A 23996-nucleotide genomic window follows, 5' to 3' on the forward strand; every position below is an offset into this window, starting at 1 on the left:
GCCATCTAAAGAGTGAACCAGCAAACGGAGGATCTTTCTCTGTAGGTCTGACTTTTGAATAAATGAACACTTTTTTAAAAAACTGTAGTTTGCTTCATTCCGTGACCTTAATACTAACTTTGAAGGATCACAAATGGAAGCCAAGGATACCAATAGAATCAGGTGAACCCAAGGAGAAATCAAAGCAGAGATCTGAGCAGGTAATATGCAAGTAAGAGAGAGTATTTCAGGCAAATTCCAACTATTCAAAATGCTCAACAAAAAATATTTAGAGATTATCCACTGAATAATTTTTTAATACTTATTTATTTATTTGAAAGGCAGAATGAGAGACAGAGATAGTCTTTCATTCACTGGTTGACTCCCCAAACAGCCACAACAGCCAGAGCTGGGCCAGGCCAAAATCAGGAGCCTAGAGCTCCATCCAGGTCTCCCATGTAAGTGGAAAGAACCTAAGCACTTGCACTATTTTCTGAGGCTTCCCCAGGCCCACTAACAGGGAACTGGATTGAAAGTGGAGCGGAGGGTGTGGGTGGGGCTGGTGCTGTGGCGTAGTAGGAAAAGCCACCGCCTGCAGTGCTGGCATCCCATATGCATGCCAGCCAGTTCAAGTCCTGGCTGCTCCACTTCTGATCCAGCTCTCTGCTGTGGCTTGGGAAAGCAGCAGAGGACGCCCCAAATCCTCGGGCCCCTGCATTCACATGGGAGACCTGGAAGAAGATCCTGGCTCCTGCCTTCAGATAAGAGCAGCTCCGACCGTTGTCGCCAACTGGGGAGTAAACCAGGGGATAGAAGATCTCTCTCTCTGTGTAACTCTAACTTTCAAATAAATAAATAAATCTTAAAAAAAAAAAAAAAGAAAGAAAGAAAGAAAGTAGAGCAGCAGAGACTATGGTCTGCTGGCACTTACATGGCAGCTACACTTGCTGGCCACAAAGCTTGCCCCCAGCTGATTCTTACTGTTATTCACCTTCAAGTAAACACTGGGTTAGAAAAAAAGGAGAGCACTTTAAAGAAAGCAGCTTATTCCCTCATCTTCTTGGCATCTGTGACACCTTGCATCCCATCAGAGTGCCAGTTTGAGATCTACTTGCTCCACTTCAGATCTAGCTCCCTGCAAATGCACCTGGGAGCAGTGAAGATGGCTCAAGTATTTGGATCCCTGAGGGAGACTGAAATGGAGTTCCTAGCTCCTGGCTTTGGCCTGGTCAAACCCTGGTTGTTGCAGGCATTTGGAAAGTGAACCAGCAGATGGAAGATCTCTTTCTCTCACTCTCTCTCCCCACCTCTGCCTTTCAATAAATAATAAACCTTAAAAGAAGAAAAAAATCCCCTACTGTGTATGGATTTTATTTTCTTTTTGGTACAAAGATAAACACACATTTTAATTCCGTTTCCCATAGACTTTTTGAAGTAAAAAATGTGAGTGCAAAAATTTAAATAACAATCTGAAGAAAATGAAAGTACTAGTTTGCTTCTGAGCAAATACAGGAGTAGGTACAAATGTCTGATTTAAAACTCTTGTACTGAGTGCTTGGTTTGCACCTCAAAAATGCCTCAGGGATGAGATATACCATCTATAGTACACACAGAAGTCTTGTTTCCCACAGGTATCCTGTGATCCAACATCTCAAAGACAAAGTTGTGTTAAACACACCTTGACAAGGACCCATGAGGCCAGCGCTGTGGTGTAGCGGGTTAACACTCTAGCCTGAAGTGCTGGCATCCCATATGGGCGCCAGTTCAAGACCTGGCTGCTCCACTTCGGATCCAGCTCTCTGCTATGGCCTAGGAAAGCAGTAGAAGATGGCCCAAGTCCTTAGGCCCCTGCACCCACGTGGGAGACCTGGAAGAATCTCCTGGTTCCTGGCTTCAGATTGGCACAGCTCTGGCCATTGCGGCCAACTGGGAAGTGAACCATCAGATGGAAGACCTCTCTCTCTCTGCCTCTCCTCTCTCTGTGTAACTCTGACTTTTAAATAAATAAATATATCTTTAAAAAAAAAAAAAAAAGGACCCATTTTAAATACTGCTCTCTTTGTAAAAGTAGAAGTCTATTACCATTGGATTTGAATCTGCTATGAGATCCCGTAGAGAATCCAGAAATCCTTGATCTTCCACCATCTGGGCATTGATGTCATGGAGTTTTGCCACACAGACTGCTGCTGTTTTTCGAACATAGGGATCTTCATCCTTCAAGCACTTGCGGAGGGGTTCACAGAGATACTCTGTGATCTTGTCTACTCGGATGCAGCCCATAGTTCTGACTGCCAAGGCCCGAATCAAAGGATTGGGATCTTCACAGTCCTGCAAAAAACATCCACAAACAACTCTAAGTGTACCTGGTGACTAATAGTAAACAGTTCAGTACATGAGTCACAAAAGATGATTTCATTAATTCAAGCATCCAGTTACATTCTACCTCGAACCCAATCTCCCACACTATTCTTTTCCTAAGTACAAGGCTTCATCATCAATTTAAGACTTTAGGTTATGAACTCATTTAACTGTTTATATTCACAATAAAGAAAGCCCAGTAGAATTCATTCCAAGGCTAGGTAGAAGCCTAACAAATTGGTATGTTGCATCCACAGCTATTAGTGGATCTGCCCTAAAAGCACAAAAGGCCTCTGGGTTTGTATTTTGGTATAGGAAAGTAAAGGGGAATTGGAAAGACACTGTCCTACTCTGTCAATTCATTACTATTAAGTAGAGAAAAAAGAGGGCTAGATTTCTCGGACTAAGAACCAAGAAAATAAAGGAGAACGTAGGAGCTAGTTGAAGGCAGACATCAGTACTTCGAGTTAAACAGCAGAGCAGGCCCTCCAAGGTAATAATAGGCCTTTTCCTTTACTAGCATGTGCTGCCAAATATAGCTCAAGTAGGACACTGAGAAAGAATTATTTTAAATTGTCCTATATCACAAAATTTCTTTAAACCATATAAAACTATGTACAGCTCTAACTTCTAAACACTGTAAACTAATTTCTTCCCAATGATATTTTCCATCTATGAATCATTAGGCAGGAAGAATGAACTGTTATGTTCTCTTGGTACAATATAATTAGATAGGAAAAGAAGAAAACATCCATAAGAAATAATAAGGCATATTGGTTATTTTTCAAGACAGTTTAAATAAATAGAGAAGTTATTTTTAGAAATGCTAATTTGGGGGACCAGCACTGGCATAGTGGTAAAGCTGCTGCCTGCAATGCTGGCATCCCATATGGGCACTAGTTCCAGTTCTGGCTACTCCACTTCCAGTTCAGTTCCCTATTGGTTGCCTGAGAAAGCAGTGGAGGATGGCCCTTGTGCTTAGGCTCTTGCTGCCCATGTGGGCCCTTGGATGAAAGATCTCTCTCTGTCTGCCTCTCACTCTCTGATTCTAAGACAGACAGACAGACAGAGAGTGCCAGTTCAATTCCCAGCTGCTCTGCTTCCCATTCAGCTTTCTATTATACCAAGGAAGGCAGCAGAAGATGGCCTTAGTACTTGGGTCTCTGCTACCTGTGTAGGAGATGAGGATGGAATAATCTTGGCTTCTGGCTTCAACTGGGCCCAGATTCAGCTGTTGGGGACCATTTGGCGTTAACTAGCAGATGGAAGATCTCTATGTCACTTTGTCTTTCAAATAAATAAATAAAGTTTTTTAAAAAATGAATGAAGTTATGTTCACGATTTGCTTAAACATTATCCAGCAACAGGGGCAGGAAGTTGGCACAATGGTTAAGACCCTACTTGGGATTCTCCATTCCACACTGGAGAACCTAGGCTTATATCTTGGCTCTGTTCCTGATTCCAGCTTCCTGATAACATACAACCCTGAGAGCTTCAAGTGATGGCTCAAGAAGTTGGGTACCTACCATCCATACAGGAGACCTAGATTGAGTTCCAGATGCTGTGGGCATTTGGGAAGTGAACAAACAATGAGAGAGATCTCTGGCTGCCTATCTGTTCCTCCCATACTCTCTGTCTTTCAAATAAATTTTTTACAAATCCAACAGAAAAGGAGGTGGGAATCTGGAAAGTATAGGGAGTATAAATTCAACAACAGTGGCCATGTGTCAATAACTGTGAAAACTCGCCTTTCAGTCCTTGCACACAGAGGAACAAGGCTGTGAATAGAGCGAGGCTTAGTGTGGTGCCACCATTTCTTCCTTCTTGGGTCTCTGTGCCTCCTCCAGAGCATCCAGAGGTTCACAAACTCCATGGTCCTTAGGAGCCACTAGGAGGAGGGCCCAGGAAGAATTTGCCATTTTCAGTGGAAAACAAGTAGAGGTTGCTAGTTATAATGACTTTGCATTTTAGATCTGGATTTGCTGTACCTTTTTTCATAGTACGTATGATACCAGCTGCTTAAGAAATAATGATGTGGGGCCGGTGCCGCGGCTCACTAGGCTAATCCTCCGCCTAGCGGCGCCGGCACACCGGGTTCTAGTCCCGGTTGGGGCGCCGGATTCTGTCCCGGTTGCCCCTCTTCCAGGCCAGCCCTCTGCTGTGGCCCGGGAGTGCAGTGGAGGATGGCCCAGGTGCTTGGGCCCTGCACCCCATGGGAGACCAGGAAAAGCACCTGGCTCCTGGCTCCTGCCATCGGATCAGCGCGGTGCGCCGGCCACATCGCGCTGGCCGCGGCGGCCATTGGAGGGTGAACCAACGGCAAAGGAAGACCTTTCTCTCTGTCTCTCTCTCTCACTGTCCACTCTGCCTGTCAAAAAAATAAATAAATAAAAATAAAATAAAATAAAAAATAAAATAAAAAAAAAAAGAAATAATGATGTGGTAGGGGCCAGGGCTGGCATCATGGTGCAGTAGGTTAATCCTCCACCTGTGGTGCCGGCATCTCATATGGGTGCCCAGTTCTAGTCCTGGCTGCTCGTCTTCCAATCCAGCTCTCTGCTAAGGCCTGGGAAAGCAGTAGAAGATGGCCCCAAGCCCTTGGGCCCCTGCACCTGTGTGGGAGACCAGGAAGAAGCTCCTGGCTCCTGGCTTCAGATTGGCAGAGTTCCAGCCAGCCATTACAGCCATTTGGGGAGCGAACCAGCAGATGGAAGACCTTTCTCTCTGTCTCTTCCTCTCACTGTCTGTAACTTTACCTCTCAAATAAATAAATAAAATCTTTAAAAAAAAAAAGAAAAGAAATAAGGATGTGGGGCCGGTGCTGTGGCATAGTGGGCCAAAGCCTTAGCCTGCAGCGCCAACATCCTATATGGTCTCTGTTCGAGTCCCGGCTGCTCCACTTCTGATCCAGCTCCCCACTAATGGGCCTGGGAAAGCAGTGGAAGATGGTCAAAGTCCTTGGGCCCCTGCACCCACATGGGAGACCCGGAAGAGGCTCCTGGCTCCTGGCTTTGAATAGGCTCAGCTCCAGCCATTGCAGCCCTTTGGGGAGTGAACCAGCAGATGGAAGACCACTCTCTCTTTCTCTACCTCTTTCTGTAACTCTTTCAAATAAATAAAATAAATCTTAAAAAAAAAAAAAAAAAAAAGATGGGGCCAGTGCCATGGCTCACTTGGTTAATCCTCTGTCTACGGCATCAGCATCCCATATGGGCACCGGGTTCTAGTCCCGGTTGCTCCTCTTCCACTCCAGCTCTCTGCTGTGGCCCAGGAAGGCAGTGGAGGATGGCCCAAGTGCTGGGGTCTCTGCACCCACATGGGAGACCAGGAGGAAGCACCAGGCTCCTGGCTTGAGATCGGCGTAGTTCTGGCCATAGCAGCCATTTTGGGGGTGAACCAACAGAAGGAAGACCTTTCTCTCTGTCTCTCTCTCTCTCTATCAAATAAATTTAAAAAAAGAAAAGAAAAGAAAAAGAATGATGTTTTAGGTCATCTATTTAACAGATAACAGTATTACAAGAAATGTAGTCTCTTTAAAAAATAGATCAAACTCTTGAACTCATAGCATACCAGGTATGTTTATAAATAAACTTATGACTTGAAAAAAATTTGTGAAAACCCCAAGATAGGTGTTTATGTATTCATCATGATATTCCCTCTACTTGAATACATTATTCCATAATAAAAAATAATCAAATGTTGGAAGATTAAACAAAACAAAAGTACCTCCTGCATCTTCCACTATTTCTAACTCATAAACATTATTTTGATAAAGATACAACAGAGAGAGCCCCAGTTTACTTGTACTACAATGATATGCCCAAACTTTGTCAGCGTCGGAAAGTAAAACAGTGCAGCTTCACCTGGCTTTCTTCTGCCCTTCTGGCAGGGATGCACCAAACCCCACTACAGAAGGCTCACCACATGGCTTAAATTTCCCTGGATGACACAATACTCTGGCAAATAGATGGCTTATCACATGAACATTTCTAGTCACTGTCAGTACTTCCCTAGAGGCCTTCCTTCAGAAGAAAACTTGTTTCTTTGCAACACAGAAGCTAACTATACTTAGCATCACTTCTGAAAAAGCTGTTTTTAGGTATAATGCTCTTGAGTCCTTGGGAAAAGTTACCTTCACAAAGCTGTTGACAGCCATGATGGCCATGTCTGGCTGACTCTTGGCATAATTCATCAAGTAGAGATACACAAGCTTTTTTAGTTCCAAGTTGTCAGTCTGCATGCAGTTCACTACATCTGGAAAGAGAGAGCTGAGCAGAGAAGGGAAAAAGAAAAGGAAAGTGAATGGGAGTGAGCACCATGCTGCTGGACAGAATATTAAGAAATGGCTTATAACAGAGTTACTGGATGCAAAGACAAACATCCTCATAATGATAATTACTATCATGGAAATCAATTATAAAAGAAATTGTAGCACTGGTCCTAAGATCCCTAAATAGTTTTTGAAAAAATTTTGTATTAAGAAAATATTTCAATAAACAAAGAAATAAAATGAACTCAATGAACTCATCACCCACAGATACTGACATATTGATATATGCCCCATCTTGTTTCAGGAAATATTCTCAACCCACTGCCCCTACCTGTCCTCATCTCATCCAGTTGCTCATTATTTTTAAATGTATCCTAGACACCTTTCACCTGTAATATTTTAGTGTATAATTTAGGAATCTTTTTAAAAACTCACTACCTTTATGGGGCTGGCACTGTGGCGCAGCAGGTTAACGCCCTGGCCTGAAGCACCGACATCCCATATGGATGTCCCGGCTGCTCCTCTTCCAATTCAGCTCTCTGCTATGGCCTGGGAAAGCAGTAGAAGATGACCCAAGTCCTTGGGCCCCTGCACCTACGTGGGAGACTCAGAAGAAGCTCCTGGCTCCTGGCTTTGGATCAGCACAGTTCTGGCCATTGTGGCCAATTGGGGAGTGAACCATCGGATGGAAGACCTCTCTCTCTCTCTCTCTCTCTCTCTGCCTCTCCTCTCTCTATGTAACTCTGACTTTCAAATGAATAAATAGATCTTTAAAAAAAAAAAACTCACTACCATTACCATACCAAAATAATTAACAGTAATTCATATCAATCCACTGCAGTTTCACTAGTTACAAAGCATTTTAGGGTTACAAAGCATTTTAGGGGCTGGCGCTGTGGCATAGGGTACAAAGTCACCATCTGCAGTGCCGGTATCCTACATGGACGCCAGTTCAAGTCCCAGTTGTTCCACTTCTGATCCGTCTCTCTGCTACAGCCTGGGAAAGCAGTAAAGGATGGCCCAAGTTCTTGGGCCCCTGCACCCTGGCTCCTGGCTTCAGATTGGCACAGCTCAAGCCATTGCAGCCATCTGGAGAGTGAATGAATCAGCGGATGGAAGACCTCTTCCTTACCCCACCCTCGCCTCTGCCTCTCAGTAACTCTGCCTTTCAAATACAATAAATAAATCTTTACAAAAAACAAAACAAAACAAAACTTTTTAACGCTCATGCTCTTCCATCCCTGACCAATGTGAATTCATCTCCTGGCCTTGTGATGTAATTCCTGCTTTCTCATATGATATAATGCTTCATCCAGGCTCACTCTGTTCATTTCTAATTTCAGACAGGAAATCAGTTATTTCTTTAAGATGCTGATTTCCTTTTTGTGGAATTTATTTAATCTAACATTATACATTCGGACAAATGAAAATTTGGGTTTAATCAAATATAAAGAGAGTTTATACTATTTACAAGTTCTAGCCATTTCATGATTTACCATTCTCCTATAAGACACAGAAGTTAGGAATTAATCTTCTCCCCAAGGCTTTATCAGAATACCTTATAAGTTGTAAATATTTCTAGATATCTTATTACTAACATAAAAAGTAACAAATGCATAATTTTTATAGAAAAGAATGATGAAAAACTGGCATAGCTTCTGTATACAAATAAAAACAGGTACAGAAACAGAAATTATTTACAGAACACAAGACGGAATGCAAGTCTAAAGAATTCACATCTCCAATGAACCAGTGATTTCTATTCTGGAAGGCAAAGAAACAGTTTATATGTATAGTACCTCTATGTATAGTCTATCTGTATAGTTCATGTACATGGAGATATTTAACAAACACTAACAAAGCTCTCCAAAAGGAGTTTTCCTTCCATCTCATGAGAGAACAGCTGATGTGCAAAAGAATCATAAAACTGGTAAACAAACATGAAATACTAACCAATAGTAAAATTAATATCTTAAACGATTCTAACTTGCCAAGATCAACAAGACTTAATTGTCAAAGCTTTAGAGGTAAAATCAATTTATAAAACTAGAAACCAGAACTTCTCATGATGGTAACCATTAGTCAAGAGTAGCCGATGAGTACTTACAATGTGGCCATTCTGAACTGAGATTTGATGTAAATGTAAATGGATTTTGAAGACTCCATGTGAAAAATATGTAAATAACTCATTAAAAATTTTATATTGATCATACATTAAAATGACAGAATTTTGGATATACTGGATCAAATAAAATATATATATATATTTTAATAAATTAGTTATTTTCTTATTTATTTGATAGCCAAAAAGAGAAGTAGAGAGACAGAGAGGCAAGTCAGAGCACAAACTTGCTCCCCCATCTGCTGGTGCACTCCCCAAATGCTCACAATGGGCCAAGCCTAAGCCAGGAGCCAGGAACACAATCTAGGTCTTCCACATGGGTAGCAGGAGCCAGGAACACAATCTAGGTCTTCCACATGGGTAGCAGAAACCCAACCACTTGAGCCATCACTGCTGTTTCCAGGGTACACATGAGCAGCAAGCCAGAGTCAAGAGCCAGGTATCAAACCCACGCATTCAGATACATGATGCAGGCATCTTAACCACCAAACTCCTGCTCTAAATAAGATTATTAAAATTAATCTCATCTATTTCTTTTTACTTTTTATTATAGCTACCAGAAAATATTTAAATTATTTATGTGGCTTGCATTGTATTTCTATTGGACGGCATTGAACTTGAGGTTACTTGCTAAGGAGATTGAAGCATGATCATCTACAAGTAGCTACTCTCTTATTTATTCTGTTTCCTCATGTTATCTTTTCAGGCATAGCTTGCATCTTGTCCCTCCAAAAGAGTTCTCCAACTATTTCTATTTGAATGGATCTTTCTTTTGCAGAGTTCTTACTGCCTTTAATATATACATTTTAATACCTAATTACATAACTATATTTCATTATTCCCTAATTTTTCAAATTGGGGTCTCTTTAACTAGATAATAAACACCATGAAGGCTAATATACATCGACTATCCTTTAATTTTAATACTGACACAGTGGTTGGCGCTGTGGCATCCCATATGGGCGCTGGTTCAAGTCCCAGCTGTTCCACTTCCAATCCAGCTCTCTGCTATAGCCTACGAAAGCAGTAGAAAATGACCCAAGCCCTTGGGCCCCTGCATCCATGTGGGAGACCTGGAAGAAGCTCCAGGCTCCTGGCTTCGGAAGGGACCAACTCCGGCCATTACAGCCATCTGGGGAGTGAAGCAGCGGATGAAAAACCTCTCTCTCTCCTTCTCTGCCTCTGCCTTTCAAAGAAATAAATAAATCGTACAAAAATTATATATATATGTGTGTGTGTGTGTGTGTGTATAGTACAGTGTGTGCAGGTATCCCTAGTGGCATCTTAGGCACTATGCCAAAAGCCTATCTCTTGTGTTACCTTTTCTATCTGGTCTCCTGCCTGGTTATGGGAGCTGTTCTTACTGTATTGGTCTCAAGATCCCTTTTTTTTTTGGACAGGCAGAGTGGACAGTGAGAGAGAGACAGAGAGAAAGGTCTTTCTTTAGCCATTGGTTCATCCTCCAAAGGCCGCCACGGCTGGCGCGCTGCGGCCAGCACACCGCGCTGATCCGAAGCCAGGAGCCAGGTGCTTCTCCTGGTCTCTCATGGGGTGCAGGACCCAAGGACTTGGGCCATCCTCCACTGCACTCCCTGGCCACAGCAGAGAGCTGGCCTGCAAGGGGGGCAACCGGGACAGAATCCGGCGCCCCAACCGGGACTAGAACCCGGTGTGCCGGTGCCGCAAGGCGGAGGATTAGCCTATTGAGCTGTGGCGCCGGCCTCAAGATCCCTTTTAAAATATTAATGTGTTTTGGTCCAGCGCTGTAGCTCACTTGGCTAATCCTCCGCCTGCGGCACTGGTATTCCAGGTTCTAGTCCCGGTTGGGGCAGCGGGTACTAGTGTCAGTTGCTCCTCTTCCAGTCCAGCTATCTGCTGTGGCCCGGAAGGGCAGCGGAGGATGGCCCAGGTGCTTGGGTCCCTGCACCCACATGGCAGGAGCCAGGTGCTTCTCCTGGTCTCCCATGGGGTGCAGGGCCCAAGCACGTGGGCCATCCTCCACTGCACTCCTGGGCCATAGCAGAGAGCTGGCCTGGAAGAGGGGCAACCGGGACTAGAACCCGGTGTGCCGGCGCCACTAGGTGGAGGATTAGCCTATTGAGCCGCGGCGCCAGCTTTTTTTTCTTAATTTCATTTCATTTTATTTGAAAGGCAGGGAGAAGAGACAGACATCTGTTAGTTCATTCCCCAGCTGCCTGCAAACTCAATCCAAGTCTCTCATATGGATGGCAGAGACACACATGCTGTTACCTCCCAGGGTATGTATCAGCTGGAAGTTGGAATCAGAAGCAGAGCCAGTATCAGAACCAGGCACAATGATTTGCAATGTAGATGTCCCAAGCACAAACTTAACTGCTATACCAAATGTCCAACTCTACAAATGATAGTTTATAAGTTAATTGAAATGTAGCATCTGAAACCATATGAATAAACTTTTGCATTTATTTGCATTAAAATCCATTCATTTATCATACATGTTGAATGGGTCTTTTACCCATAAGTAATTGTGATATATGCACTGGTCATTTGAAAAATACTGGTTCACTGAGCTATTTGGACCCTCCCAAAGTTGACACAAATAATCACATTCATTTATTTCTTTCACCACCAATCTCAGAAAAATCTTTAGGCCGGCGCCGTGGCTCACTTGGCTAATCCTCCGCCTGTGGCGCTGGCACCCCAGGTTCTAGTCCCAGTTGGGGTGCTGGGTACTAGTCCCGGTTGCTCCTCTTCCAGTCCAGCTCTCTGCTGTGGCCCGGGAGGGCAGTGGAGGATGGCCCAAGTGCTTGGGTCCCTGCACCCACACGGGAAACCAGGAGTAAGTACCCGGCTCCTGGCTTCTGATCGGCGTAGCACCAGGCGTAGCACCAGCCGTAGCAGCCATTAGGGGAGTGAACCAACAGAAGGAAGACCTTTCTCTCTCTCTCTCTCTCTCTCTCTGTAACTCTACCTGTCAAATAAATAAATAAATAATAAATAATCTAAAAAAAATATTTAAGCATTTAGAAACTGTCAAGCTCATGAGATACCCTTTCTAATACTCTAATTTTTACTTTAAACCTCAAAATTTACCTACTGTCAAATTTTTTCTTCTTGAAATAGCAGATTCACTTTGTTCATTTTTGGTAAAATGTCTCCCAAATGCCAGAGTCTGATTAAATACAGTCTGTCAATCCCTTTCAATAAAAATAGTGTTTGCAAGTCAAACAATCGCACAAGGGCTCACTCTCAAGTCAACCACCACATTTTGCTGTGCAGAGGAGCTTTATGTGCAATTCTTATTTTAGCACACAGAATATTAAAAAGGATATACTCAAAGTCCAAAATCAAAAGTTTTATTTTTATTTATTTTTATTTTATTTTTTGACAGGGAGAGTGGACAGTGAGAGAGAGAGACAGAGAGAAAGGTCTTCCTTTGCCGTTGGTTCACCCTCCAATGGCCACCACGGCCGGCGCGCTGCGGCCGGCGCACCGCGCTGATCCGATGGCAGGAGCCAGGAGCCAGGTGCTTTTCCTGGTCTCCCATGGGGTGCAGGGCCCAAGCACCTGGGCCATCCTCCACTGCACTCCCTGGCCATAGCAGAGAGCTGGCCTGGAAGAGGGGCAACCGGGACAGAATCCGGCGCCCCAACCGGGACTAGAACCCAGTGTGCCGGCGCCGCTAGGCGGAGGATTAGCCTAGTGAGCCGCGGCGCCGGCCAAAAGTTTTAAAAAATAGATGGGAGGTCGGCGCTGTGGCTCACTAGGCTAATCCTCCACCTTGTGGCGCCAGCACACCGGGTTCTAGTCCCAGTCGGGGCACCGGATTCTGTCCCGGTTGCCCCTCTTCCAGGCCAGCTCTCTGATGTGGCCCAGGAGTACAGTGGAGGATGGCCCAAGTGCTTGGGCCCTGCACCCCATGGGAGACCAGGATAAGTACCTGACTCCTGCCTTCGGATCAGCACGGTGCGTCGGCCGCACTGCAGCCGCGGCGGCCATTGGAGGGTGAACCAACAGCAAAAGGAAGACCTTTCTCTCTGTCTCTCTCTCTCTCATTGTTCACTCTGCCTGTCAAAAAAAAAAAAAAAAAAAAGAAAGAAAGAAAGAAAGATGGGAGCCAGCACTGTAGCATAGCAGGTAAAGCCATTGCCTGTGGTGCCGGCATCCCATATGGGCACTTGGTTTAGTCCCGGCTGCTCGTCTTCCAATCCAGCTCTCTGCTATGGCCTGGGAAAGCAGTAGAAGATGGCCCAAGTCCTTGGGCCCTGCACCTGGGTGAGAGACCCAAAAGAAGCTCCTGGCTTTCGATCAGTCCAGCTCCAGCCACTGCAGCCACCTGGGGAGTGAACCAGCAGATGGAAGACCTCTTTCTTTCTTTCTCTCTCTCTCTCTGCCTCTGTGTAACTCCCTCTTTCAAATAAGTAAATCTTTAAAAATAAATAAATAAAATAAAAAATAGATGAATTCTTCATGAAGGATAGCCAAAGTAAATTGTACCTTTTCTTGACAGTATGTAGGGGTATAGAATACAATCCCACTGTTAAAACTAGCAGCACTACTCTGATTAATTCTAAAACACCAGCAGTTTTACCTACCACTGCTTTGTACCACCAGTGTCAACATCAAAATGGTAAAAAAGGCAAGTACTGACTAAATGTTATCACAAAAACAGTTTTAACCTCATAGACTCCTTCAGAGGCTTGCAGACAACCCTCACTTATTTTCAAGTATCCCTGTTACATTAAAGAAACAAAAATACGAACAAATGGATTTTAATATTGATTTTCATCATGAATTCAGCAGCTGAATGCACAGTTGCAAAGTTGAAGGCAACGGCTTCAAAGAGTGAGCTCTTTTGCTTCTCAGTGTATTTTTAGCATCTTCTAAAGCTATCTCAGCCAATAGATTTGTAACTGTGCCAGCTCTCAGGAGGTTTTATGCTAGATCTATATTCAATAAAATTAAACTTGTTTCATTCTTCTAAAACCAAACAAAAAAAAACACTGAAGTCAGAGAATTAATGCAGAGAATTAATGCAAAAGCAACTACACGGACAGTACAGCAGTTACACACCTGCATCTCAGGTCAGAGGGCCTGGGTTTGACTCTCAGCTCCAGCATCTGACTCCAGCTTCCTACTAATGTGTCCTGGGAGGCAGTGGTGACAGCTCAGCTCAGGTACTTGGATCTCTGCCACCCATGTGGGAGGTTTATATTGCGCTCCTATCTCCCAGCTTCACCCTGGCCCAACCCCAGCTATTGGGGACATTTGGAGAATGAACCAGCAAATGAGAGCACACCGTCTGTCTGTCTGTCTCTTTCTCCCTCTCCCCTCCCCCATCTTTGCATGTGTAATAAATAATTTAAAAAGAAACTACTATTCTTGAGGATGTTTTCAGTGAACAAATGTCTTCTCATCGGTTCTATAACAGTTTTAAAGACAAAGCAGGAAAGGCCACTAAGTGACCAACAGCAGAAATGATGACTTTTACCTAACATCCTTCCCCACGGTCATAGCGGCAATCACCTTCTTCACAGCCTCTTTCCTCTTTTCTTTCTTCTCATTGTTGAGTTCAGCTTTTAATTCAAAGATTTCTCCTAAAAAAGATGGGAACAAATGGGTAAGGTCCCAGAACCACAGAACTAGAACAGGAGAATGCACTATGTAATTAAACAGAAGAACAATAGGATAGCAACTAAAATAAGATCATTAAAACATTACAGGACATGTAAAATTCAAAGCCCTAGGATAATAGCTAAATTACTGATAATGATAACACCAGTAAATTTTAAAAGCTTCTAAATTGTGACCAGTGAGAAAGGTACAATCCAGACCTGAAAGAGAAAGCAAATCTCAGATACAGAATATTATATGATATGATTTCCCATGAGGATTTTAAGGTGCTGAGAAGAAAAATAAATGTAGGTAAAACAGCTTAGAAATCAGTAGTTTAAGGGGCTGGTATTGTGGCACAACAGGTAAAGCTGCTGCCTGTACCACCACATCCCAAATGGGTTCCAGTTCGTGTCCCAGCTGCTCAACTTCTGATCCACTCCCTGCTAATAGCCTGGGAAAAGCAGTGGAAGATGGCCCAAGTGTTTGGGGAGACCTTGATGAAACTTCTGGCTCAGCACTGACTACTACAGCCATCTGGGGAGGAAACCAGAGAATGGAATCTCTCTCTCTGTCTCTCCCACCCTACTTAACTCTGCCTTTCAAATAAACAAACAAAAATCGTAAAAAAAAAAAATAGTAATTTCAAAACAGAAAAAACCTCATATATCATCTCATCTACTCAATTCCAACTTACAGAAAAAGAAATGAAGCTCAAAGGCCAGCATCAGTGGCACACACTAATACTACCTGATAAGTATTTAAAACTAACGATGTTCAGGCTGCACTCTGAACCAAAAACATTGCAATGCCAAGAATGCTCACATGCAGATCTTTATAAGTGCCCCCAAGTGATCAAATGGACAATCAGGGTTGAGAATCACTCCTCTACTCTTATTAACTCGAATAAGCTAATGGGCCTAAGGATCCACTCTATTCAATTAATCTAACAAGAACAATCATGAAGATTCAAGAATGGTACAAACCAGTTATTTCAAGGGATAAGTGTTTAGCCTGGCAGTTAAGACACATCCCATATGAAAGTACCTGGGTTTGAAATCTGCCTCTGATATAGGCAGATACACAGAATAAAATTGATTAGGTTTGTGAGCTGGAAGACCGCGCCCCTGTGTGATCTCATGCCCCTACCTGATCACACCTGTGTGACCACTGGTCAATCAGGTTAACTAACACTCCCCTTTTGTAGTGGATTAAAAGGCTGGGCACACCACAGCTTTTTGCAGTGTGGGCCCATGGTGCCCTGTGCCTCCAGGGCACGTGGCCTTCATGCTTCCTGGCTTTCATGCTCCTCCACATGGCTGGCTCCTGGTACTCGATATGAATCTAGATCTATCTCTCTCATAGACTGGGCCCTCACTCTCCCATGAATCTTTCTCACTGAATAAAAGCTTAAAATGTATCATGCTGCCTCATTCATTTATACTGGTATTCAAAATTCTTCTCTGAATATTAGGCAAGAACCCACACAGGCTTATTAATATTGGGAATTTATTAATTAGTATATGGTGATATCATATGGCACTCCATATTCTGATATCAGCTCCAGCTCCTGACTCTAGCTTCCTTACTAATGCAGATCTGTAAGGCAATGGTAATAGCTCAAGTAATTGGATTCCAACCACCCACATGGGAGACCCAGATTGAATTCTTGGCTCCCAGCTTGGGCCTTGCCAAATCCCCTCACTGTGTGCATTCAGGGAGTCAAGCAGCAGATAGGAGCTCTGTCTCTTAAAGTAGGTGTTTATTACCTGTTTTTTGTTTTTTTTTTAAGATTTTATTTATTTATTTGAGAGGTTGAGTTATAGACAGTGAGAGGGAGAGAGTGAGAGAAGGGTCTTCCATCCACTCCCCAAATGGCTGCAATGGCTGGAGCTGAGCCGATCCAAAGCCAGAAGCCAGAAGCTTCTTCTGGGTCTCTCACACAGGGGCTACTACTTTCCCAGGCCACAGTAGAAAGTTGGACCGGAAGAAGAGCAGCCAGGACTAGAACTGGCACCCATATGGGATGCTAGCACCACAGGTGGAGGATTAACCTACTGTGCCAGAGTGCCACTGGCCCCTATTACTTGTTTTTAAAATGTATTTACTTTCACCTACTTGAAAGGCAGAGCCACAGAAAGAGAGAGAAGGAGAGCTAGAGATTTTCCATCTGTTGGTTTATTCCCCAAATGCTCACAACAGCCAGGGCAGGCCATGCTGAAGTCAGGAGCCCAGAACTTCATCTGGTTTCCCATGTGGATAGCAGGGACCCAAGTACTGGAGGCATCATTGCTGCCTCGGAGGGTGCACATTTAGCAGGAAGCTGGATCAGAAGTAGAGGTGGACCTCAGCCTAAGCATTTTGATATGGGATGTGGATGTCCCAGGAGATGACTTAGCCCTCTGTGCCACAATAAATTGTTAAGAGAGAGAGAGACATAGGAGCCAGTACTGTAAGTGCAGCAGGTTAAACCACAGCCTGCAGTGCTAGCATCCCAAATGGGCACCAGTTTGAGTCGTGGTGGCCGCTCTACTTCTGATCCAGCTTCCTGCTAATGGCCTGGGAAAGCAGCAGAAGATGGCTCAAGTCCCTGGGCCCCTGTACCTACGTGGGAGATGAGAGAAGCTTCCGGCTCTTGGCTTCAGCCTGGCACAGGCCCCATCATTGTGGCCATTTGGGGAGTGAACCAATGGATGCAAGATCTCTGTCTCTCCTTCTTCCCCTCTATAACTTTACCTTTCAAATAAATAAAAAATCATAAAAAAAAAGAGTTATCTCTAATGGTGTATCTAATGACTAATGACTAATGACTAATCGCTCAGGCCCTTAAGTGTAAAATGTCAAGGACTGTCACTACTACTTTAAGGCCTGGTCTCCAGACTCACCTATCTTCAGGAGGTTGGGGCCATAATAAAAAAAGGTTAATGGAGCCAGCACGGTGGCAAAACCGGTAAAAGCCGCTGCCTACAGTGCCAGCATTCTATATAGGCGCCAGTTCAAGGCCCAGCTTCTCCATTTCCAATCCAGCTCTCTGCTGTGGCCTAGGAAAGCAGTGGAAGATGGCCCAAGTCCTTGGGCCCCTGCACCCGTGGGAGACCCAGAGAAAACTCCTGATTCCTGGCTTCAGATCAGCTCAGCTCCAGCCATTGTGGCCATTTGGAGAGTAAGCCAGAGGATCAAAGACCTCTCTCTGTCTCTCTCTGCCTCTGCCTCTCTTTAACTCTGCCTTTCAAATCAATAAAACACATCTTTAAAAAAAAAAAAAAGTTAACAATCCTCATTCAGTTTAAAAAGGAAGGAAAAAAATTGTATCACTGAGCCAAGAAAACCACAACCTCCCATCTATATGCTTAAACCTGTTTAAAATACTTATCATTTTCCTCCACCTTCAACAGTTTCTTTTTTTTTTTTTTTTTTTTAAGATTTTTTTTATTTATTTGAAAGGCACAGTTAGAGAGAGAGAGGAAGAGACAGAGAGGTCATCCACCTACTGGTTTACTCCCCAAATGGCCACAATGGTTGGGGCTGGTCCTGACCAAAGCCAGATGCTTCTTCTGGGTCTCCCACATGGGTACAGGTGCCTAAACTCTTGGGTCATCCTCTGTAGCTTTCCCAGGTGCGTTAGTAGGGAGCTCAACTGGAAGTGGAGCAATCAGGACTCCACCCAGTGCCCAGAGAGGATGCCGGTGTCCCAGGCAGCAGCTTTACCTGCTATTGCACAATGCTGGCCCCGCAAGACGGCTCTTAACATTCCTTTTAAGCCAATCTTATTCATTCTCTAATACAGAAACAGTGGAAATGGCTCTCCATTCCATTCTCATGAAGCCCCTACCTGGGATGGATGAAACTAGGAAGACAAAGAAGTTAGGCACTAAAAAAGTCTGTTTCATCAATATCCATTGTCAACAAGACAAACTGTTACAAAATCACTAGTTTATTTAAGCTACAGCTGCAAAAAACAGCATAGCCAGAAAAGCTGACCCCTTTTAAAGAGTGGTTCTCTTCAACAAGTCCTGTGTTGCCAAATCTACTTCTTAGGGTTTTCATCACTACTTCTGAGAACGCAAAGGACAAACAGCAGGGTATCAGAAATTCTGAATTGTGAATAGCAGCAGGAGCTGCAGGATCAAAACAGGATGTAACTGAAATTATTCCAATTTCAACAGCATACATTTAAAGAATATGTTCTCCAGTGGCAGTTCTGGTAGGCGTTGCAGGAAGCAAAAGAACACAATCTATCCATTTATTTTTAAACTATGGCATTTATCCGGCAGTGATTCAGTTGTAATTCTCAAACTTCCATAAATGCCCAAATAAAAAAGTTACAAGATAAAATTTGAAGAACTAGCAGAGTTTTTAAATTATATCCCTTTATGTCATTACAGACAATATGCTGGTCAGAAAAACACACAAGTTGAAACAAAAGGAAAAAGCAAATAGATTTCCAAAAGATAACAAAATCCGAAAAAGCTGAAAATAAATGACAAGGGGCTAATATGAGGTAAAAGTTACAGGTAGGGGGGAGAAAGTTTGGTGGAACCAAAAAAGAGTCACCAGGAAAAGCAAAATTTCTTATTTATGATTATGTACTATAACAATAAATTCTTATCTTTTTTAACCTCCTCCTTCCCAAAATCAAATTCATCAGGCATTGCTAGAAGCTTGCAATGGTTCTTAAACCTTGGCTACACATTACAGTAATCTGGGGAGCTAGCTTTTCCCTAAGTTTCCACTTACTTATTTTCACGTTATGTGAAAGAGACTGAGAGACAAACGGAAAAAGCTCTTCCAACCACTGCTTTATTTCCCAAATGCCTGCAACAGCCATAGATGGGACAGGCTGAACCCAGGAATCTGAAACTCAATCCAGGTCTCCCATCTGAGTAGCATGGGACCCAGCCATCATCTGCTGCCTCTCAGGGTACACATTAGCAGGAATCTGGATCAGAAGCAGAAGAACCAGGATTTAAAGCAGTTATTCCAATACAGGGTGCAGGCATTCCAAGCATTTGACCCCTGTGTCAAATGCCCACACATGGGGAGTTTTTAAAACCCACACCCAGATCATACCCCAGACTATCACAATCAGATTATCTGGGGTTGCAACCCAGCATCAATATTGTTCTAAAGTTCCCTGGGTAATTCCAATGTGCAGCCAAGGCTGAAAACCACTGGCTGGGGCTGGCACCATGGTGTAGTAGGCCAAGCCTCTGCCTGCAACACTGGCATTGCATACAGGCCAGTTAGTGTCCTGGCTGCTCCTCTTCTGATCCAACTCTCTGCTGATGGCCTGGGAAAGCAGTGGGAGATGCGCAAGCACCCCTGCACACTTGTGGGAGACATGGAGGCAGCTCCCAGCTCCTAGCTTCGGATCAGCCACAGTTGTGGCCATTTGGAGCAAACCAGTGGATAGAAGACCTTTCTGTCTGTCTCTCCCTGTCTCTGTAAATCTGTCTCTCACTTAAATAAATAAAATCTTTAAAACAAAAGAAAACCACTGACTAGTAGTAGATATAATTAAGCAACTCACTCAGGCGTTTTCTGAATTTTAAAAGAATTTATTTACCAATACTTAACTCCAAATGACAGAAAAGACAGATAGCTCTAGTTTTCTGGAAAATGTTGTGGTGCTTCCTAGTTTATTCCAGGCCCCTACAGTGTACTCTCTCTGCTATTAACTTTTTTAAAGTAATTTCAAGCAGATTCCCCAATTGTCAACGTTTTGCCACACTTACATTATCATTTCCCAGCTCCATTTAGCAGTGAGTTGCAGACATCAAGCTCATGGGGGGGCCAGCGCTGTGGCACAGTGGGTTAACGCCCTGGCCTGAAGCGCTGGCATCCCATATGGGCACCGGTTCTAGTCCCAGCTGCTCCTCTTCCAATCCAGCTCTCTGCTATGGCCTGGGAAAGCAGTAGAAGATGGCCCAAGTCCTTGGGCCCCTGCACTCGTGAGGGAGACCCGGAAGAAGCTCCTTGCTCCTGGCTTCAGATTGGCGTAGTTCCGCCATTGCAACCATCTGGGGAGTGAACCAGCGGATGGAAGACTTCTCTCTCTCCCTCTCTCTCTCTCTTTCTCTCTGCCTCTCCTCTCTCTGTGTAACTCTGACTTTCAAATAAATAAATAAATCTTTAAAAAAAAAAAAAAAGTTCATGGGAAGGGGGTTAAAGCCACCATTTGCAATGCCTACATCCCATACTGGACCACGGGTTCAAATTCTTCCTCCCATCCAACTTCCTGCTAACATGTTGGGAATGCAGCAAATGATGGCCCAAATGCTTGGGCTTCTGCCACCCATGTGGGAGACCCAGATGGAGTTCTTGGCTTTGGCCTGACCCAGCCCCAGCTGTTGCAGGCATTTGGGAAGTGAACAGCAGATGCAAGATCTCTCTCTCATTCAGGAAAATGGAATTAAAAGATGTTTTGATGCATACATGTTTTAAACTCATGCAGTTTTTTCACAACATACATTTTCCATCAACTTTTACAAGATCCCTTATATGTCAGTGTATGTTTTGTAAGGGTGAGGAAATTATTTTATAGAACCATAATAAAAGGGTCAAAATCAGGCAGTCTAACATGGATACATCATAATTTAATCCACAAACCTTATTTAAAGATCTCAATACCCTTTCAAATACTGACTTGGTTCCCAGCCTACTCATACTCCTACACTTCTCATTTCTTATTTTTTTTTTCAAAGATTTATTTATTTATTTGAAAGGAACAGTTACAGAGAGGCAGAGGCAGAGACAGACAGAGGTGTTCCATCTACTGATTCACTCTCCAGATGGCCACAACAGCCACAGGTGTGCCGATCACAAGCCAGGAGCCAGGAGCTTCCTCTGGGTCTCCCACATGGGTACAGGGGCCCAAGATCTTGGGCCATCTTCTACTGCTTTCCAGGCCAAAGCAGAGAGCTGGATCAGAAGTGGAACAGCCAGGACTCGAACCAGCACCCATATGAGATGCCAGCACTGCAGGTGGCAGCTTTACCTGCTATGCCACAGTGCCGGCCCCACAGACTTCTCACTTCTGAGCAAGGATACAGTTCAGGGTTCTGCATTATACTTACTGTCATGTCTCTTTAGTCTCCTTCAATAAGAAATGGTTCCTCTGCCACATGGGTGGCAGGGGCCCAAATACCTGGGCCATCTTCCACTGCCTTTTCTAGGCCACCAATAAGCTAGATCAGAAGTGGAGCAGCCTGGACACGAACTGGCCCTGATATGGGATGCCAGCTTCGCAGGTGGTGGCTTTATCTGCTATGCCAAGATGCCAGCCCAAAATCTCTACTTTAATAAAACTTATTCAAACATACTCATCTGTAAAAGTAGATTCCGAATGAGACTATGCACAACACATATGTCTGAAGAGGTCAGGTACATTCTACTTGGGACGGTCTTATACCACAACTTTTGAAAATAATCCCAAAGATCTGATCAGATTCTCTACTTACCTTTTTTATTGGTTGTAAAGTACTTGGAGTCAGTCATGATTTTGGATCTTTAATGTGTACCTACAGAAAGAGGAAAAGAATTCCTTTACCCAGGTTATACACATCCAGCAAGGCAAGAACATTAAGATTTAAGAATTTCTGCATTCAAAAATGAGCATCCTATTCCTTATCACCAACACTGCAGATTCAAGGGATGCAAAGAAAATTAAAAATGTAATTCCTGGCCGGCGCCGCGGCTCACTAGGCTAATCCTCCGCCTAGCGGCGCCGGCACACCGGGTTCTAGTCCCGGTTGGGGCGCCGGATTCTGTCCCGGTTGCCCCTCTTCCAGGCCAGCTCTCTGCTATGGCCAGGGAGTGCAGTGGAGGATGGCCCAGGTGCTTGGGCCCTGCACCCCATGGGAGACCAGGAAAAGCACCTGGCTCCTGGCTCCTGCCATCGGATCAGCGCGGTGCGCCGGCCGCAGCGCGCCGGCCGTGGTGGCCATTGGAGGGTGAACCAACGGCAAAAGGAAGACCTTTCTCTCTGTCTCTCTCTCTCTCACTGTCCACTCTGCCTGTCAAAAAAAAAAAAAAAAAAAATGTAATTCCTGCCTCAAAAGCTACTAGAGGTAGTCCAAGGGCCAAATGACATAGGGTAATAACCTATTCTGAACCTGTTAGGATTTTGTGATTTTATCCACAAGATCTCCTAAGAGCCATTAAGAGCTAAAGAGAGACCTTTCTGTTCATACATCTTCAATCAGTACTCCAGCATTAGAAGTATGGAAAAGTTTATTTTGAAAGCATTCACCATTACTTTCTTATCTAGGAAAATCTGGTTATCGCCCTGCCTCAAAAAGAAGTCATTCCAAAGCACAAATTCCAAAGCAGCACAAGGTCAAAGGGCAAATAATTCTTCCTACCTATTCAATACTGCAAGTAGCTTTGAAATATCTACAGAGGCAAACACACTTTACACACGGATTTTTTAAGAGCTGTTTTTTCATATTTCCACCAATCTACATCCAGCCCAATTGTATTCCTAAATAACAAAAAAGCATCAGTTTACACTCAAAAATCAGGCAAAAGACTGAGGTCATTGTTGTGTCATATTGAGCACACAAGACAATCAGTACTTGTGTTGAAACTTCAGGGGCTGGCGCTGTGGTGTAGTGGGTAAAGCCACCACCTACAGCACCAACTTCCCATATGGGTGCCAGTTTGAGACCCAGCTGCTCCACTTCTGATCCAGCTCTCTGTTGTGGCCTGGGAAAGAGTAGAAGATGGCCCAAGTCTTTGGGCCCCTGCACCTGTGTGGGAGACCTGGAGGAAACAACTGGCTTCAGATCAGCTTTGGATGTTATGGCCACCTGGGGAGTGAACCAGTGGATGGAAGACACTCTCTCTCTCTCTCTCTCTCTCTCTCTCTCTGCTTCTCCATCACTCTGTGTAACTCTTTCAAGTACACAAACAAATCTTTAAAAACAAGGAAAGAGGGCCAGCACCATGGCTCATTTTTGTTAAGCCTCTGCCTACAGCACTGGCATCCCATATGGGTGCCAGGTTCTAGACCCGGCTACCCCTCTTCCAGTCCAGCTCTCTGCTGTGGCCTGGGAAGGCAGTGGAGGATGGCCTAAGTGCTTGGGCCCTGCACCTGCATTGGAGACCAAGAGGAGGCACCTGGCTCCTGGCTTCAGATCAGCACAGCATCAGCCGTGATGGCCATTTGGGGAGTGAACCAACGGAAAGAAGACCTTTCTCTCTGTCTCTCTCTCTCACTGTCTATAACTCTGTCAAAGAAAGAAAGAAGAAAGGAAAGAAAGAAAGAAAGGCCACAGATTTCAGCCTCAATTGTACGTCTTCCATCTCAATTCCAGGAGAATTAATCCCACTACTAGGAAGGGAGTTCAAAAAGCTAGTGGGAAGAGAGTTAAAAGGTTTACTTTGGGGGCCGGTGCCGTGGCACACTAGGTTAATCCTCCGCCTGTGGAGCCGGCATCCCATATGGGCGACAGTTCTAGTCCCAGTTGCTCCTCTTCCAGTCCAGCTCTCTGCTATGGCCTGGGATAGAGGTGGAGGATGGCCCAGGTCCTTGGGCCCCTGCACCCGCAAGGGAGACCAGGAAGAAACTCCTGGCTCCTGGCTTCGGATTGGCGTAGCTCCGGCCATTGCAGCCATTTGGGGAGTGAACCAACAGAAGGAAGACCTTTCTCTCTGTCTCTCTCTCTCACTGTC

At 44.3% G+C, this 23996-nt stretch overlaps 1 protein-coding gene across 15 annotated transcripts in view; it reads right to left on the reverse strand.

The window, feature by feature from the left end:
* AP2B1 (adaptor related protein complex 2 subunit beta 1) overlaps positions 1–23996 on the reverse strand; it is a 153451-nt gene that overhangs the window by 123061 nt on the left and 6394 nt on the right. For 12 of the 15 annotated variants that reach the window (XM_002719241.6, XM_008271129.5, XM_070061057.2 and 9 more), the window contains exons 2-5: positions 21782–21841; positions 14200–14305; positions 6470–6605; positions 2062–2307 (exon numbers count right to left, since the gene is read on the reverse strand). In XM_002719241.6, coding sequence (XP_002719287.1) covers positions 2062–2307; positions 6470–6605; positions 14200–14305; positions 21782–21818 — 525 coding nt within the window. In that variant the 5' untranslated portion in view covers positions 21819–21841. Of the gene's footprint in view, positions 1–2061; positions 2308–6469; positions 6606–14199; positions 14308–21781; positions 21842–23996 lie in introns of those variants that run through there. The other 3 variants (XM_089317387.1, XM_089317385.1, XM_089317386.1) reach the window with 2 other exon arrangements.

The sequence above is a fragment of the Oryctolagus cuniculus genome, chromosome 17, assembly GCF_051225735.1.
Source record: "Oryctolagus cuniculus isolate XC-2025 breed Fujian yellow rabbit chromosome 17, ASM5122573v1, whole genome shotgun sequence".
Taxonomy (NCBI): Eukaryota; Metazoa; Chordata; class Mammalia; order Lagomorpha; family Leporidae; genus Oryctolagus; species Oryctolagus cuniculus.